This window comes from Pholcus phalangioides, unplaced genomic scaffold (assembly GCF_987345545.1).
Source record: "Pholcus phalangioides strain wild (caught in Gottingen) unplaced genomic scaffold, Ppha-v1.0 ptg000004l_1, whole genome shotgun sequence".
Lineage (NCBI taxonomy): Eukaryota > Metazoa > Arthropoda > Arachnida > Araneae > Pholcidae > Pholcus > Pholcus phalangioides.
In genome coordinates this window covers 1,511,354-1,528,617 of record NW_028301597.1, presented here as the reverse complement: position 1 = coordinate 1,528,617, position 17,264 = coordinate 1,511,354, and the positions used below count along the sequence as shown (strand labels likewise).

General features: G+C 33.0%; 1 protein-coding gene across 2 annotated transcripts in view; it reads left to right on the top strand.

Moving 5' to 3' along the window:
• LOC149086405 (PHD finger protein 21A-like) overlaps positions 1 to 17,264 on the top strand; it is a 61,275-nt gene that overhangs the window by 30,786 nt on the left and 13,225 nt on the right. For both annotated transcript variants that reach the window (XM_089255354.1, XM_089255349.1), the window contains exons 4-10: positions 3,178 to 3,357; positions 4,120 to 4,464; positions 8,896 to 9,114; positions 9,408 to 9,597; positions 10,584 to 10,804; positions 11,310 to 11,517; positions 15,755 to 15,858. In XM_089255354.1, coding sequence (XP_089111480.1) covers positions 3,178 to 3,357; positions 4,120 to 4,464; positions 8,896 to 9,114; positions 9,408 to 9,597; positions 10,584 to 10,804; positions 11,310 to 11,517; positions 15,755 to 15,858 — 1,467 coding nt within the window. The remainder of the gene's footprint in view (positions 1 to 3,177; positions 3,358 to 4,119; positions 4,465 to 8,895; positions 9,115 to 9,407; positions 9,598 to 10,583; positions 10,805 to 11,309; positions 11,518 to 15,754; positions 15,859 to 17,264) is intronic.

Here is a 17,264-nt window from a genome sequence, read left to right as displayed (position 1 = left end):
CGGCAGAGAAATGTCAAATTGTTTTCAGTTAAACTCTGTGAATTTTGAGTTTTACGCAATAACAATCGTATCGAATTTCAATTTTAAAAATTTTTAAATTGTCTTGGTTTTGTATGATCTGTTCTCATATTATCCCCCCCCCCTTTTTTTTCCATTCATAAACCTTTCTTCGTTTTCAACGTTTGCGATCGATCTCTCAAATCTTCCTTTGACATGTTGCCAACCATAAAACGAATGCATGTGCTCAGATCTGATTCATGAATGCTCCCAAAGTTTCTATATCCAGATACGCAACAGGAATGAGAGGCATTTTTTATTGCATGATAATGTTTTCTGCCGTATAAGCTTTTCATAAAACTACCGAGAAATACAATATTAAATCCTCCAAACTTTCATGAGTTCTAATTTTTATGTAAAAACTGCACGTATATCCAAGTAGAAAAGGCTTGAAACTTTGAAAATGTCAACCGCCCTTCTACTCCCCTTCTTCCCTGACACTAATGCCATTCGCCTATCGCTTTGCTCTGAAGGGGGTAAGGGTGAGATCGTCCCAGTGTATTATTCCGCCATTGTACTTCCACTTTGCCTCCTGGATTCGAGATGTGGTGACTTCTAACAAGGGGGAAGATGGGAGCGTATGAGAAGACAACCCTTCGCGAAGAAACGCCAATATTGGCGAGCTGCCAGCTCTAACTTCGGTTAAGGAAAGCTTTCTTGCAACTTTGTACGGAGGTCCCGTGCGTCCTTTCTCTCTCTCACTGGCTGTTTCAGTTACTTGAATATACAGTACTGTAGGTTTAAACCATACAGACATGCATGCACAGACTGAAAGGATGTATGAGCGAGGGGAATCGCCGCAGTCCGGAACAAAAATCAATATAAGAAAGTCGCGCAGGCGCAGGTTGGCTGCCACCTCAAAACTGTTCCTTGGGATCAGGTGGGAGAAGAGCAGAGAGAACAACTTCTCTTTCTTTTTCCTCTCTGTGCTCTCTTCTATGGAGGAGTAGGAGGAGCAGCCTTGTGCTAAGAGTTGTTGTTCTCTCCCCACAGAAGTTCTCTTTGGAGAAAAGATGGCAAAACTAAAATAAAAAAAGCACCAAAGTCATGGCAACGTTTTTTTTTATTCTGATGCTGGGGATGATGCATCTTTTTTTTCTGACCATTTTTTTGATCATCTGTCAATTTTTTTTCCTCTGTACCTCTCTCATCTCCTTGAAATGTAATTCGATTATATTTCCCTCAAACTAGAGTAATTTTTCTCAATGTTAAAACAAATGTGTAGGAATACAAAGAAAATTGGAATTTCTATAACAAAAAAGTTATACTCTGTTACAGCAATTATTATTAGTATCAATCTCGTCTCCCAACATGCAACATAATTGAATGATTTTTTTCCTGATTGCTGTATGAAGATAGTTATTGGGTGGGGGGGGTTTTTTCCGGTATTATACTGTCCTTTTAGTCCCTTATCTCAATTAAGTTTTTGTATGTGATATTTTTTGTTAATTTTCCTTTTTTATTTATTTTTTCCGATTTATTTATTTGTTTTTCTGTTAATTATGGTAATTTTTTTCACTATTGCTGTTCACTGGTAGGCTTTTTTAGAATTTTCTGAATTCTTTTATTCCAATTACATAGTCACATTTTAAAAATTATAGCATTGGCATCTGTGGGTAAGATAAATAGGGAGTGGGGGCAGAAAAGACTATCCATTCTTCCTCACACATTTAATAGCAAAAAGCAGATTTAAAAATTCACTTAAATTTATCTAAATCATAATTTCTTAGTTTGAAAATTATTAATTATGAAAAAAATTCACCACTTTGATGAAAAAATTCATTTTTAATATATTTCATTAATTAATAATATTTAATTATTGATTAATTAATATATATATTATTATATTATATTTCAATAATATATATATTATTATATTATATTTCATTAATATATATATTATTATATTATATTTCATAAATTAATTATATTTCACTAATTTTATTTATTAATTAAAAAATTATCTCAGTTTGTGTTTAATAGTAAGAAGTATCATGACACATCAAATCAAACTGTTTGCCATAAATACAGGGTGTCCAATTCAAATTTCCATATTTCAGAGCAGTTCCTACACTTCACAAGTTGGAAAAGATAAGTGTGAACAGAAAGTAACATTCTCCTTCTTTTTTTTTAATCAGTGCACTTCCATGTTTGCTCCTTTTGTTGCTCAAATGAAAAATGGCCATATCAAGTGTAAGCGCACCACACATTGATTTTGGGATTGTCTCTTTCTATTTCAAAAATTTTACTAGGATTTTCTGAGCCATAAATTCAGTAATTGTGCTCATTAACCTGTTGGAAACAAAGAATGTTGCCTTATCTGAAATAATATTCCTGGAGAGGGAAGCATGTTTCCCTTCTATGAGTGCTAATATTTCCACAGAATAATTTGGGTCTACTCCTATGGTCACACTATTTTTCCTATTTGTTTGGTTGTAACAATGACAATTTATTTAATTATGCTTTTAGAAAATTTGTTGTCAAACTCTAAGGGTTGAGCAGCCAAGTTATTCTAATATTGTCACCCTAGATGGCATTACTGGTTTTTAATCGCTGTTTGAAATGAGGCACATTTGATCCACACAACCCTGTGTAGCGCTCGAATGGTGCAGTGGTAAAATGTTCGTCTTACTGTCAAGGTCCACAGGTTCGAATCTGGGAAGAACATCAGAAACAAGTTCTCTACCTATTGAGCCTGGGTTAACTGACAATAGATGGCACCTTCATTTCCCACCCAAATCCACCGATTGTAAATTACCTTAAGGCAAGATATGATCAGAGTTGGTGTACAGCAAAGTAGACAGCCTGTGTAACAGTCAGTGGTTCCACTCCTATTCACATGGGTCCTGGAAAACTGCAGTTCAAAAACCTTTGTCTTAACTAAACAAAAGTGCCTCAATGAGATACCCTAGTCAAATTTTCACACATCCTTTTCTGGGGTTATTGATGTGTTTTAGAACTTCTATGACTTCTCTGCTAACTATGAGGTATTTATTTGGTTATTTGTAGGTTAAAAAAGTAAATAATTAATTTAATTTTTTATTTGGGAACTCATGTCGATAAAAAAAGTGCATCAGCTATTTTGTCTTATCTCATATCATTCAATATGTATTCTTGCAGAAGCAAATAATGCAACAACTGCGAAATAATTTGCAAAAGAAACAGTGCCCAGTGACATCTAGCTCAGGAAATCAAGTGGCTGCTGTTAGCATTGCTGCTAACAATCAGAATTCAGTACCAGATATGCATATGGTATGTGCGACTCAGAAGACTGTTGTAAATCACAGACTTGCTTCACCAGTAAGTTAAATTTGCACTTTGACTTTACATCACTTTTAACTTATTACATGCCTTGTCAGTTATGCTGAGGGACTTCCTGTTCAAGCTGTGTCAGTCAACTGCTCTTAACATATTGATGAATTCTTTGGAACTTTTTTTTTTAAATGGGAATTCGTAATTTACTATATTCACTTCTGCTGTTTTGTTGTAAACATAAAAATGGGCATGCTATGTTAACAGTGGCTGGAAATAATTACTTCAATGAATGATCATTTATCATTAAAAAAAAATAAAAAAAAGTACTTGCAATTACAATTTATTATTATTTTTTCACTTTTTCACTTTCAACGGTAAAATCAAAAGTGAAAAGTTCTGCAGAAAATTCCATATTAACTTTCCATAGCAGAATTTTCTACTCACTAGCAACAGGTTTTGGCCTTGATAAATTCAACCTTTGTTAGCATTATTTTTAGGCCCTAAAATATGCCGTACTAAAAATAACTGTATTAAAGAAATGGCAATCTGATTCGCATTGGATTCTTTACTAACTCATACATGTAGTCTAGCCTATGTATTTGTGAAAAAATCAATGAAAAAAGTAATTGATTTGCGGCAGCTTTAAATTAACAACAAAAGCCGAAAATTAACTTTTAAAACTGGGTTTTATTATTTGTGGTACAAATAAAAGAGATCAACATTTATGTTAACATAATTCTTATCTCTGAATTTTTCTTTCATTTTCAGGCTATATGTTGATATTGATTTATTTTTTTCATTTGCTAGGTTCAGACAGTTACCTTAGCACCAAACCAGGTGCCAAATTTCATCAATTCTCTACACCAGCCAGTGCCAGCAAGCATAAACAACCTTGTTTCTTCATCAGCGTTCACATTCAAAGCACCAGTTGGTACTGTGGTTTTACCTAATTGTAGCGGTACTCCTACTTTGATTGCTAATAAGACTGTTGATCATCAAAAATTACATCCAGTTCTTGTTGTACCATCTCCGTCAACCCGTTCTGTTGATGGTTCTCAGACTGGAGTGCTCCTGAATATTGTACCACCTATCAGAGTGCCTCAATATCCACCACCACCATTACAGCCTGTACCTAGGCAGCCACAGTCTGCTGTAAGCTAAATGGTTCTATTTTTATTTTCCCCTCTTACTGACATTCAGTGATGGTAACCACAACTAGCAAAATTTCCCTCAAAATTTTCCCATTTGAGCCATATTTTAACGTGTATAAGGAACCCTTTTTTGCCAGACAATTGGGTTCCAAAAATAGGGAGTTCTTATACATGGATAGTATAATAGATATATATATTTTTCAACTTTTTCCAAATTTTAAGCTCAAAAAAATCAGTTACTCTTATGCATGTTAAAATACAGTAAATTTTTCCCACATTTTGAAAAATGTGCTGTCATCTACTGATGAAAATATGTAGTGAAGTATTTATCATTTGTAAATTATTGCACTGCATTTGTTTGATGAACTTCCAAAATTTCCCATGTAGACCAATTTCTGCAAATATTTCTCACGAATATGGGAAATTCCCCATGCGTTACCATCACTGCTGACACTATAATTTTATTAAGAATTTATTAAGAACCTTGTAAAATAAATTAGTTAATAAGTAAAAATACAAATATGGTTTATTTCACAAAAACATATTTTATAGGGTTTTTAGAAAAAAACATGTTCACATGTTCCATTCACTATTTGCATAAATATATAATCCATTTTTTCAACCTAAAAATTGAACTAAAAATCTTAAATGATTAAGGCATTTTTGTGACAAAAAAATCCATGAAATTTCTGTAAACCAGGGTTGGGTTTTTGACATGACAAGTGTCAAAAACTGGTTTAAACTGTCAGAAACTGGTTTAAACCGTCAAAACTGTCGAAAACCGTCAAAAACCTAAATGAATGCCTTTTGATAATGTTTTGAACATAATAGGTGTACAACATGATGAAAAACTTACTTTTTGGCATATTACGATGTTTTATTTTTAAACATTAATTTATTACAATAATTAAAACAAAATATTAATTATAATTTGCACTTTTGAATTTTTCAACATATCTAGTCTAGAACATATAAAATATAATTTTATGGTTTATTTATCTAAGCTACTCATTACCTGTGTTCAATTTGTAAAGTGGATTAGAGCTGCTTATTCAAAATATGTATGATAGGGCATCAGGGTTAGGTTTTTGACCCCAGAAACTAACTCGGTATTAAAACTATCAAAATCTTACTGTCAATGATGTCAAATAGTTTTTGTTAACTTGATAGATATGTTAAATAACAAAATACTTACTTTTATTTAGATTAAAGAGTTTTATATTCAGAATTATAATTACTGAGGAAAAATATATATTTTGATATTTTAAATTTTCTGATCTGCCCAAAATTTTATTCCATATAAAATTTCTGACACAGCATCTGTTAATGCACTAACTAAACTCATTTATTTTCGCCTGAAAATTTCTTAGATCAGTGTGTATAAATTCACACAGCTTTAAAGAGTATTTTCAACCAAAGCAGAGCTGACAAGACTTGATACCCAAAGCATTTGTTTTGCACGTTTGAATACAGCTTCAATTGGAAAACCATTGCATTATAAATACTAGTAAATGTACCATATCATAGTGCAAAAGTAAGAATAAACCAAGTTTGACATATACAAGCTAGCATTGCCAAATTAAATGACATTTTAGTTCTACAATTTAGTATTTTGATCGCTAGATATATTTCAATGTTATGTGCAATAAGAGTATTGTTTTAAGTATCAGTGGTTATCTAGATAATTTAATAATAACAGAAATCAACATTACATACATGATGTAATAAACTTTTTTAAACACTTATCTGTTGTAAAAAGAGTACAGCAGATAGTTTATATCAATGCATATATATAAGCAGTTTTGGAAGGTCAAGAATCATCTTGAATCAAAGAATGTCAAATCGTTCCACAGTTTTCCATTCAATGTTCATGTTATGCTTTATTCAAATTTTATAAGAAAAAAAAACATATATTGTCCAAAATAATTCTGTCTGGAGTAGAAAATTATTTTAGAATCTTATTAAATATTTATTCTTTGTATAACATAGTCACTTTAAACATTACATGCAATTAACGTGTGCATTTTCAATGGGAATTTTTATATCGAAAAGCAATATTTGAGGTTTTTGACAGTTTTTGACAAAGGTTTTTGATGGAGGGTTTTTGACGTGACAGTTTAAACTGCGGTTTAAACCGTCAAAAACTGCCATGTGTCAAAAACCTGCCAACCCTGCTGTAAACGTTGTCAATTTACTTCTAGCTCTCAATTTTAATTTATTAATTTCCAATTTTTTTATACATTCCTCAAATTAGCTAAGTGTTATTAAAATTCTTATCAACAATGCTTTGTAAAAGTACCATTTAATTTTTTTTTCAAGTGAAATATTTTTATTTAAAAAGAGTATATAAATACAAACAAACCCTAATTTAATGAATCGGAAGAAAAAAACAATTTTATTTGTTAAATTGAGGAAATCGTTAAATTTGGGTCAAATTTATCAGCAGCATAAACACTAGAAACAACAAATCTTAAAAGCTATTTACTTGGGGTTGCTCTTACAACTTATTTCTGCCAACACTTGTGAAAAATATACAGTGGAACTCAGGAATAAAGTTAAAATTACATGAAAAAAATTTTGTTTAGTACGTCTAACATTTCTATCAAATTTTGTAGAAAAATTATTTGTAGTTATTTTTTCACTTACCAAAAAAAATGTTTTCTCTTCAGATAACCCACCATTCTTTGGCTTGTCAAGACAGAGTGTACAAACTTGAAGTAACTTCATTTCTTTACTAACATCTAAACCTGCAGACAGCACAATGTTTTATGATTGTGGTGTACATCGATAGGCCACTGAAATTTTCCGACACGCACTCTAAATGACTTTATTGTTGTCACCTTTACTCAAAAAGGAAGAGAAGCAAATTTCTCGCAAATGCGAGCCAATCTCTCCCTTTAAAAAGTCTCACCACAGAGAGCAGCAGACCTACAAACAGTGCAAATGTAATTCAATCATAACACATCACTCACTTCCCTTCTGAAATACACTCACTGATGGCAGCCATGAAAAATTAAACACAACACTGCATATGCACTCAAGATTGTTAGGTACACACGCACAGTTACACTTCCGGCACAACTTACTAGGTAGTAAATCACCCATAAATGGTGATAGACCTGAGTTGTGCTCGGTTTGAAAGAAAGATGATGTAGGTTCAATGCCAATTGCATACAACATGAAAAAAGGCATGCGAATAGCTCTTCTTTCCTCTCTCTTGGATGAAAGTTCTCACCACAGTACCATCTATGATCTTAAATTGGTACCGCAGCTTTTGAAAATAAGATAACAGTGACCTGACTCAGAGATAAGAATGTGTGTGCATATGTCACTTCCCCTCCCCAATACACGCACTCTCAGGGGCAATAAAACCCTCTCCCTAATGACAACCAAGGTCGTGCTCCAGTTGTCTAACCCATTAATGACATTCACCCAACCCTTAGCTTCCCAGAACTTTTATACAGTATTTTTTTATTCAGGTTGACAAATCCTTTAACGTTACGTGATCTTCCATTGAAGAGCTTCATGTTAAGAGCATTTTTCAACATTATATCACCATACAGAATGACTGGACCGAGAATTTTTTTCACATTAACCAGAGTTTCATGTTAAGGAGGTTCATGTTTAGGAGCGAGGTTCCACTGCATATATATATACATACAATAAGCACAATGATCAGCCTGTTTGATTATTTGATACAATATAAAATGTTTATATAATTTTAAGACAACATAGCAATATTAATTATATGCAGGATGATCCAGAAAAATCATCAAATTTCAAAATTATACATACTTTTAGGATTAACTACATAAAAGGGTAAGTTCCATTTCAAATTATAATCAGCAGCATGTTCAAGTTTCAAAGAACATTGAATAGTTAGAAGCAATAAAACTGTGGGGGTGAATTCTTTTTTTAATTTCTCGTAAAACGTTAAAGGAATAAAAAAAAATGGTAATAAAGTTATGGCATAATATGCTGGGGAAAAAGAATACTTGAAGTATGAAAAGATGGTAACTACTACTACTACCAAACATTCACCTCATACACATTCCTCTGCATAATTTCCAATGAATCGGTAGATGTTGGAACATGTTGTTTGAGTGTATGTACATGCATGGCCTTAACATATATATGTTGTCTGACTTTTTTTTTCCCCCTTTTTTGTGTACTTGCTAGTGCTACCATCTGTGTTCCATATTTTGAAGTAAAGATGGTAAATGCTTGAATTTTCATGTTATGTCAGTATCATGTTGTAGGACTGCCTGCTCTCCATGGAGAGACTTTTTTAAATGGGCGACCGTGGCTTTCATTCGCATCTCAAATAGTGGTGGCAACCACTGAGTAGATAGTTTTGTTTGTATTTTATAGGACTGGACATTCACAGTTAGAAAATGAAACTCGTGATTATACCTTTTCTCTTTTTTTACAGGTACCACTGAAATTCCAGAACTCAAATAACTATCTTCCTGTATGTGCCACGATCTCAGCCACTACAACTGTAACAAGTGCAACTTCTTCACAAACTCTGCCAGCAGTCTCTAGTCCATGTGAGCAAATGAATCGTTTGCCATCGCCTTCATCCAACTCAATAATCCACAAGCCAAACATTCATCAAGAAAAACCACAACCAATCGAGATAGATCCTCAGGTACTCATAACTTTTGTTTTTCCACTTTGCAAATATGTACTTGATGTAACAGCATTTCATTTTTCACAACTGAAGTTGTGAGTTCATGAATTAATATTATTTCAATATAAACTTTTTATGCTTTGATAAATGAATAAATAAATAAATTGTTTATTTTGCTAATAATTCACATTTTGCTAAATATAGCAAATTTGAATATTTATCGTAAAAATTTAGTTAAATGAAATGTAATACTTATACACAGTGCTCCTAATATACAGATGACTACTTGCTGATTGGTGATTTTTCTTTAGAAAAAAGCCTTCATGTTGTCTCTGGGATTGGCTACAAGGGATGTTCTCTCTGATATGAAGAACAAAAAGAATGAACGTAAACGTCGCACAACAGCTAATCCTCAATTTTCAAATGCAGCACTAGAAGAAAAATTGCAGAAAGCAGCGGCTTTACAAGCAGCCGGGGGACCACCAATCAAAAGGCCAAGAGGTAAATATACATGTATTACACAATATTTTAACTATCTAATTTAGTAATCTATTTTATGAAACTAGAAGTGATACTATTATTATCACTTATACCATTCATTTTTACTTATGATTTTTTGTAAAACTGACCTGTGTCCAATCCTTAAAATGACCTATTATTTAGTCAAAATTAATGTTTATGATTTGACTGTGTGCTGTTATATTTTATATTGTTAAATTTATTATTTTATATCAATATCGGTTTTAATGTACAAAAATATAGTGATCAGTACTAGAAAGAAAAGCCATTATACAAGCACATTACAGCATAAATATTATAATAATCACTATCATTAACCAATAATGACTTTCAAAATAGACATAATTGAAGCCAGGATATTATTAATGCAATTGGGTTTAAAAACAAATTACAATGATGTTGAATTAACTGTTAAAAGTTTTGTTTCATTACTTTTGTACATATTCTTTTCTTTTCTTTTCATCATACTCTTTTGCCGCAGTCACAAAGTCAAACAGTCGTAAGTCTGTGACTACCTTTATATTGAATTCATGAATTAAAAATAACTGAGTAATGAATGTACAGTCACTAAACGTACACATGAATCAAGTATACATGCTACTGTGAATGTCTGAAGTCTAGACTCTTTGCAAAGTGGTCATCCAGTTGCTGGCCACTTTGCAGAATGTCCAGACGTCAGACTTTTGTTTTAGCTTTTTTTTGTGTGTAATTTTTTTGACTTTGATAAAATTATTATTTTCACAAAAACTAGTTTATTTTATTATCATTAGCATGTTTTTTTAGATTTGAAAACATTTTCATCAGAGAATATAAATAGCATTAGTAAGCATAACTACTAAATAAAACAATGGTATTATAGGTATTATACAAATTGCATATGAAAATATAAATAGTATAGATTTTGTAGTAAGGTTTGAATCATATTTTTCTTTTTCTTTTCTCTCTCAATTTTTATGGGATAATTTTAGGGAGGCCTAGGCTAGATTCAAAGCCAGTCACATGCCCCACAAATGGCATTAGCTCAGCAACAGATCCCAAATCAGCAGCATCCAGTAAACCACCATCCCCAGCTATTACAATGCCTTCTACAGCAAATCCCACTCCAAGTACAACAGCTGTTCGGTCATCCTCATCGCCCACCATAGTGAATGGAATGCATCATAGAATCAGCCCATCTGCAGATGACAAGGTGAAAAAATTCTCAGTAATTCAGGCCTATTTTTCATATGAGAACTCAACTTTCTTGATTTTTTTTTTCTTTTGGGTGGGGGGGGTCATTCATTAAAGATTCATATTCATCTTTTAAGTGAAAATTATTGCTTTTAAAAGAAAATAATAAGTAGTCTTAAGGGAGAAGAATTTTTCATTAGAATGAACTCGTATTCACAATGCTGTTTTCCTTTCATTATTAACTGAATTGTGTTTGTTTTTAAGTAAAATGTTTAGTTCATTATGTAGAAAATGCTTTAGTTAGGAAAAAAATATGTTTATTTTGATTGATGAACATTAAGTTCTTATATCTATGTGCAGATATTTTTCTTCTTTGACTCATTGTTCAAAAAGTCATTCATCCTCTCACTGAATTTTTTTAAACAATTTTCAAACTCTTTTTACTCCTTTTACACTGTTTGCCATGTAAACATGAAACTTTGAACTTTTATAATTGTATAAATTGTTTGTTTATGTTTTTGCAGAAGGTTGAGGAACTTCTTTCAAACCTTTGCATGGTTTGCACACAACCGGGTGACTTGGTCAAATGTGACTCTTGTGCCAAACAGCAGCACCCAAAATGTATGCAGCCACCACTACCATCAAGGCCAGAGGGTAAATGGCAATGCTCTGAGTGTCAATCAAGAACAGATGCATTGGCAGCTGTACATAGTTATGAAGTTCTTAAGACAGGTAAAATACTTTGCTGATAGTATATTTGCAGATACTACTATGTTATCATACACAGTATCCATGATCGAAGTTCCCCTATTACTGAACTGTCTACAGCTGTAACTATTTATCTGAAAGTACAAAACTTTAAGCATGTATTTCTGTACAGCCCTGAGTAACTCATAAGAGGATGTAAACCCTCTGTTTGCCAAAGCTTGTCTATACTGATCAGCACATCACCGAATAGCCCTACAACCAAGGGTGGGTGTTGGCAAATGAATAAATCAGTTTTATTTTTATACAACAAAAAAATACTGTTAAACTGTTAAGAATCAACTGTAAATTTTGTAAACCACATTTTACCATCCCATTTCTTCATATAGCTAGCGCTGAAAACCCCATACCAATCATTCATCTTTATATATAAAATTGATTTTCTGTCTGTGTATGTTCTCTATACAAATCTCCAATTTCAGACCGATCGTCACCAAATTTTTTGCATATATACCAAACAGGACCCGACTTGAACGATAGAAATTTGCCAGAGCTGGGCAAATGCCTGAAATGGGTAAAAAACTGGTGGTGGGGGGGGCGCAACAATGGTTCGTGGGACTCAACAATGACTTTTGAAATTCTTATGTTGGTTACTGTGGTTCCCAAACAATGTATTTCAGACATACTGGCACTTCCTATTTTTAACTGATTTGTGATTGCTACATGTATTTTATTTTTAAGCATCTTTAACAGATGTTCAGTCTCTCGTTTTGCTTCCAAGTTTTCTATCATTCATTTTCTACTATTCTTTCTCTTGATATGTCATTTCCTTTTACGTCATTCACCAGCATATTTAGTATTCAATCGTAAACGGTTTCCAGCTGCACATTAATTAAAATTATTTTGCCTAGACTATGGTCGTGGTTGGTTTGAAAGGTAAGTGATATAAGATTCCAGCAAAGCTTATTTAGGCAGACAAGCAGAGGTCAACAAAATTCTCGAAACTTTTCTTTGGGTATGTAGTAAACTCTGATAATGAAAATAATATGGTAATAAGCTAGCATCCCTCGCAGCTACAGTGACCATTTTTGTCACATCATTATAATATTCTGCATACCAGGGTTAATTGTATTGGGATCTACAGTTTATAACCGATTCCAAAGCAGATATAGTTCCAAAGGGCGGTGATCGCCCATTCCAAGATCAAAAAAATACTATGAGAAACATTGCTCTGTATCATAAAATACGAGCTGATCAACCTATGAAATAAATCGCCCTTCATTCTGTCCTTTTTTTAATGGCTATCCCACGCAGGCTACAATACTTTGGGATAAAGCAGTTATACAGACAGCTAGGGGCTTCCACATCTGGGAATGTGGTTTGCCTAGGTCGTTATTTTCTATGGACACCCGGGTCACAATTTTTCACGGGTCCCTTTATTAAAAAATATATAATTGCCCCTTTGCAATCATGTGAAGGAGTAGGGAAGGCTTGAGACAAAATTCTCACTTGTGCAAGACATCATTTTGGTGCCCCTCTGGCATAAGCCGCATGAGTAAAATTATCTGGGGGAAACTCGCAGATTTTTGTGCATGCCATGAATAATATGGTGAGAGATAACATAGGCAGTTTAGTCATTAAAGCTCTTATCCTGGGAAACTTACATGTATTTATTGTAAAAAATTCTGAGTTGTGTTCCAGCTAGATGAAATGAATCATAAATTACAATGGTTTCTGCAAATTATTTCATCCAATGCAGTCGTAGTTTGAAATTTGCAGAAAAAATTTTCATTCTCATTTTTGATTTTGAAGATAGAAAGATAGATAGCAACACTTGAACACATAACAAGCACATCACTTACATGAATTATCTTTTCGTTTCTTTGAAACCAACCACAAACATGGTCTAGACCAGCGGTTCTCAACCGGTGTTCCGCAGAGCCCTAGGGCCTCCTTGGACACTCCCCAGGGGCTCCACTGCAGCACGAGAAAAATAAAAAAAACTATGTAATTTCTCTATCTCTATGTATCTTCTCTAAAATCTCTATGTATTTTGTGTCTTAACGGGAACGGAACAGCTCCTTCTTCCGAGTTAAGATAACACTGTGTTTTGAAGTAAAAAGTAATCCTGTGTACGCTACTGCACATATGTGTATAAAAACAGTGTATTTCATTTACTGCCAAAATTTTAAAGTGCTACAAAACTGATAAATGCTGCTACAAAAACTACATTTTTGCTGCTGTGGAAATAATTTATCCTGTTACAAAAATCAAATTTTCATTTTCCACCCCTGTATTATGCATAATCAATAGCTATTATTCATAGTTACCACTCATTTTTGTAAGTGTAATAAATTTTGTTTTTTTGCATTTACCAGTGATTTTATACAATCCTTAGCTTGTAATGGAAAATATGATAAATCATCAATAAATTATTTAAATTTACCAGAAATTTTGCTCAAATTTCAGCCTAGGTGATGGATTCGATCAGTGATGTTTATGTTTAAAAATGTTGATAAATGTGAAGAAAATACGCAATTCTATGCATCCTTTAATTTCATGCATTTGTGTGTGTTAATACTGAAAAGTTCAAAATTTGCAATGAGTAAAATGCATATGCACGTATGCATTTCCATATATATTCTGGACTATAGTTATGAGAATGGTTATTTGAACTCATCTGATAAGTTGTCAACAAAGAGAGGAACAAATATTGATGATGCAATAGATGTTTGTGAAGTGGAACTATCATAATCTGCAAAAAAAGTAATATGTCGCTCCTACAGTTGTCAAGTTCATTTAATGTTGCCATCCATTGGTTAACTTTTTTTTTCCTTCAGAGTTTCTGACCAAGTAGAAAGGGGAGTAGGATGATGATGGCCAAAAAGCTATACAATAGTCTTGGGACTGAAACGTCCCAGCGTTTTGACATATGTCTAGCACAGACATTACCAGTTGGAGTGAAAAAGAAAAAAATAACAATCCTCTTCCCCTCACTTTTAATAAATTGTGCCCGCCATCTGGGTCAGTTTTATTACTTTGCGTGAAGCAAGGAGAGGGTTTCTTTTTATAAGTAATTTTAGAATCTTTTTCTGTAATTTTCTGTAAAAATTTTTCATGCTTAGAATAATTCCTTGATCCAGTTCTACTTAAGTGGAGTTAAGCCAAGCATGCATCGAGTTAGAGAGTTTTTCCTACATTGAAATTAGTATTGTGCCAACCAAGGGAATAATAGATGTCGAGTTATCTACATGTCTAGTTATCAAGATTCTACTGCACTATTGCATAATGCACCGTTTAGAAGTTTTTTTGTTATCTTTTGGGAGTGTTGTTTGGTTTGTTTTGCCAGAGGAGTCATCATTGAGTGTTGTTTGCATCCTATTTTTTCCCTATTTGCATCCTATTTCTGAATGGAATAGGGTAACCCCCTCCACCCACACTTCATTTCACGGCATCTGCTGTTGGTGAACAAACAATGGTATTCTCAAAATGGATATTGCTGTTTCCTTCTTTCAAAGCTGTTTTTCCCGACTTTTCCCTTTTTCATGTTATTCTGAGCAAGCTGTGCCATGGTTAAAATAACATCTACCCTGCTTGGAGGCAACTTTGATTTGTCTGGGAATTTCGAGGGCATTGCATGGTCAAAGCATGTAAAAATGTGTGTGAAAAAAACCACATAAACACTCATGCGACTGAAGAGATATGCTACTGAGAGTGAAAAAAAATCCCCTGCAAAAAAAAGAATGATTCTGAAAATCTGAAAAGGAAGACAAAAGGACTAATTTTCTAAAACATAGGAGGATGCTTGAAATGACACCAAAAGGGAGGATAAATGGTAACCCTAGGTTTAGTTGTAGTCATATACAGTGAAACCTCTCTTTTGTAGACATCAGTGGGGGAAAAAAAATTTCATAAAAGAGGGGTGACCGTTAATCAGGGGTTCAAAAAAGCATAGTTTTATTATACAAAGGGGAAATTATTATATTTGGCCGTAAGGTGGCCACATCTGATGGGTTTTACTGTATATGCCTTTATAATGGTTTGTAACTTCTGTAATGTTCTCAATATATTGAGGAAACCCAGGCAGCACTGGGTATTGTAGTGTTGTACAATAAATCAAGAGAAGCTGTTTCTCTTTTTCGGGTTCAAATCACAAAAACTCTTCAAGATATCATAAGCATATGTCCATAAAAGATGTTTTTTGTCATTTTTATTAAGAACACTGTAATTTTACTTCTGTTTATTTCGAACTGTTTGATTTCAGCTAAAGAGGACGAAAAAAGAAAATTGCTTAAGAAAAGTTTAGAACTGAGGCTGAAGCGATCTCAACTTGAAGCAAAACTCTATCAGCTGAAAGAAATTGTTACGGTATGGAAAAATCAGATATTTATACTTCTTTTAACACATCTTCTCTCCTATATTCCATTCTTCTAATATGTTTCCTTTATTTTGAGACATCAAAGGAGGAAATTCAACAGAGAAAAAAAAAATACAGCCATGACTGGTGGAAAATTTTTCATCATGGCTTGGTTTTTTAGTTCAGTTCAAATTAAACATGGTTCCTTGCAGAAGGTTGAGTATTTCTGATTTTTGGGTATGTTGTAGAGACCAAAGCTACTAATAAAAAACCAAGTTTGCAGAAACGAAAGCCCTGTGCAAGTAGAGTTACATTGAAAAAAACTTCAAAATTTTCAGAACTTTTTCAGTTTTTGTTCAATATCTCTGTTCCTATGCACACACACACTGGAGAGTAAAAATGTTAGTTACAATATTATAGAAGATAACATTTGCTCAAACTTTTGTATTTATGACTTTTTCCTACAGGCTATAGTTATCGAGCTACAGAGCTGTGAAATTAAAATAATTTTCTGAAAATCACAAAACATGCGCATATTCTAGAAATATTTATGCACATCTTTTTAATATTAATGACTAAATACTATTAATTTATTTTTATGTAATTAAACTTTAAATATTAATAAATTTTTTAAGTAAACACATCAATTCAAAAATTGGTGAATACAAACACAATGAAATATTATATGTTATCACTTAATGATATAATAATGTATCGCCTGTTAAAAAAATAAAATTTTCAACACAATCTCACTCTTTATTTATATCTTGATTCATCACAGTGATAAAATTCAGTTCGCTTTGAAGGTCCAAATGTCTAATGATTCTCTTCATCACTCATTATGATGACTGTAATGGGAGTGTGCTGATGATTGGCCTCATATATATCACTGTCTTCCAAAACAGGAGTAGAAGTATTTTGACATGACTGGCGGAGACAGAAAATGCAAAGGCTTGAATACTTCAGCCTTCTGATATTTCTTCCATGAAATTATATTGAACATATGTTCCTCTTTAGAGCGCATAATGGCACTTTAGAGGAATCACTGATGTGTCTCAAGATATTTAATGTTTAAATTTAGCTCCAAGGAGGATGTGGTGGTTATAAAAAGTTTGAGAGTCAATGGTCCAAATTAGAGGTATTCAATTGTTATAAAATCGAGAGTAAGATTCATGGTCAGGATCAAAAGAAAAAGAGCACAAATGCTTTTGATTCAACACAATTTATTTTAATTTCAGCTAGGACCATGAATATCTTTTCCAACTTTTTGGAATCGACTCTTACTTTCTGACTTAACTCTCTCACAACGACTAATAACAGTTGTGGTCAGTCCAAAGAAGTGATATGAGATTAAATCTATATATCTTAATATGCTCAACTAAACCTTTAATTAGCTTGATTCAGTTATGTCTTTGTA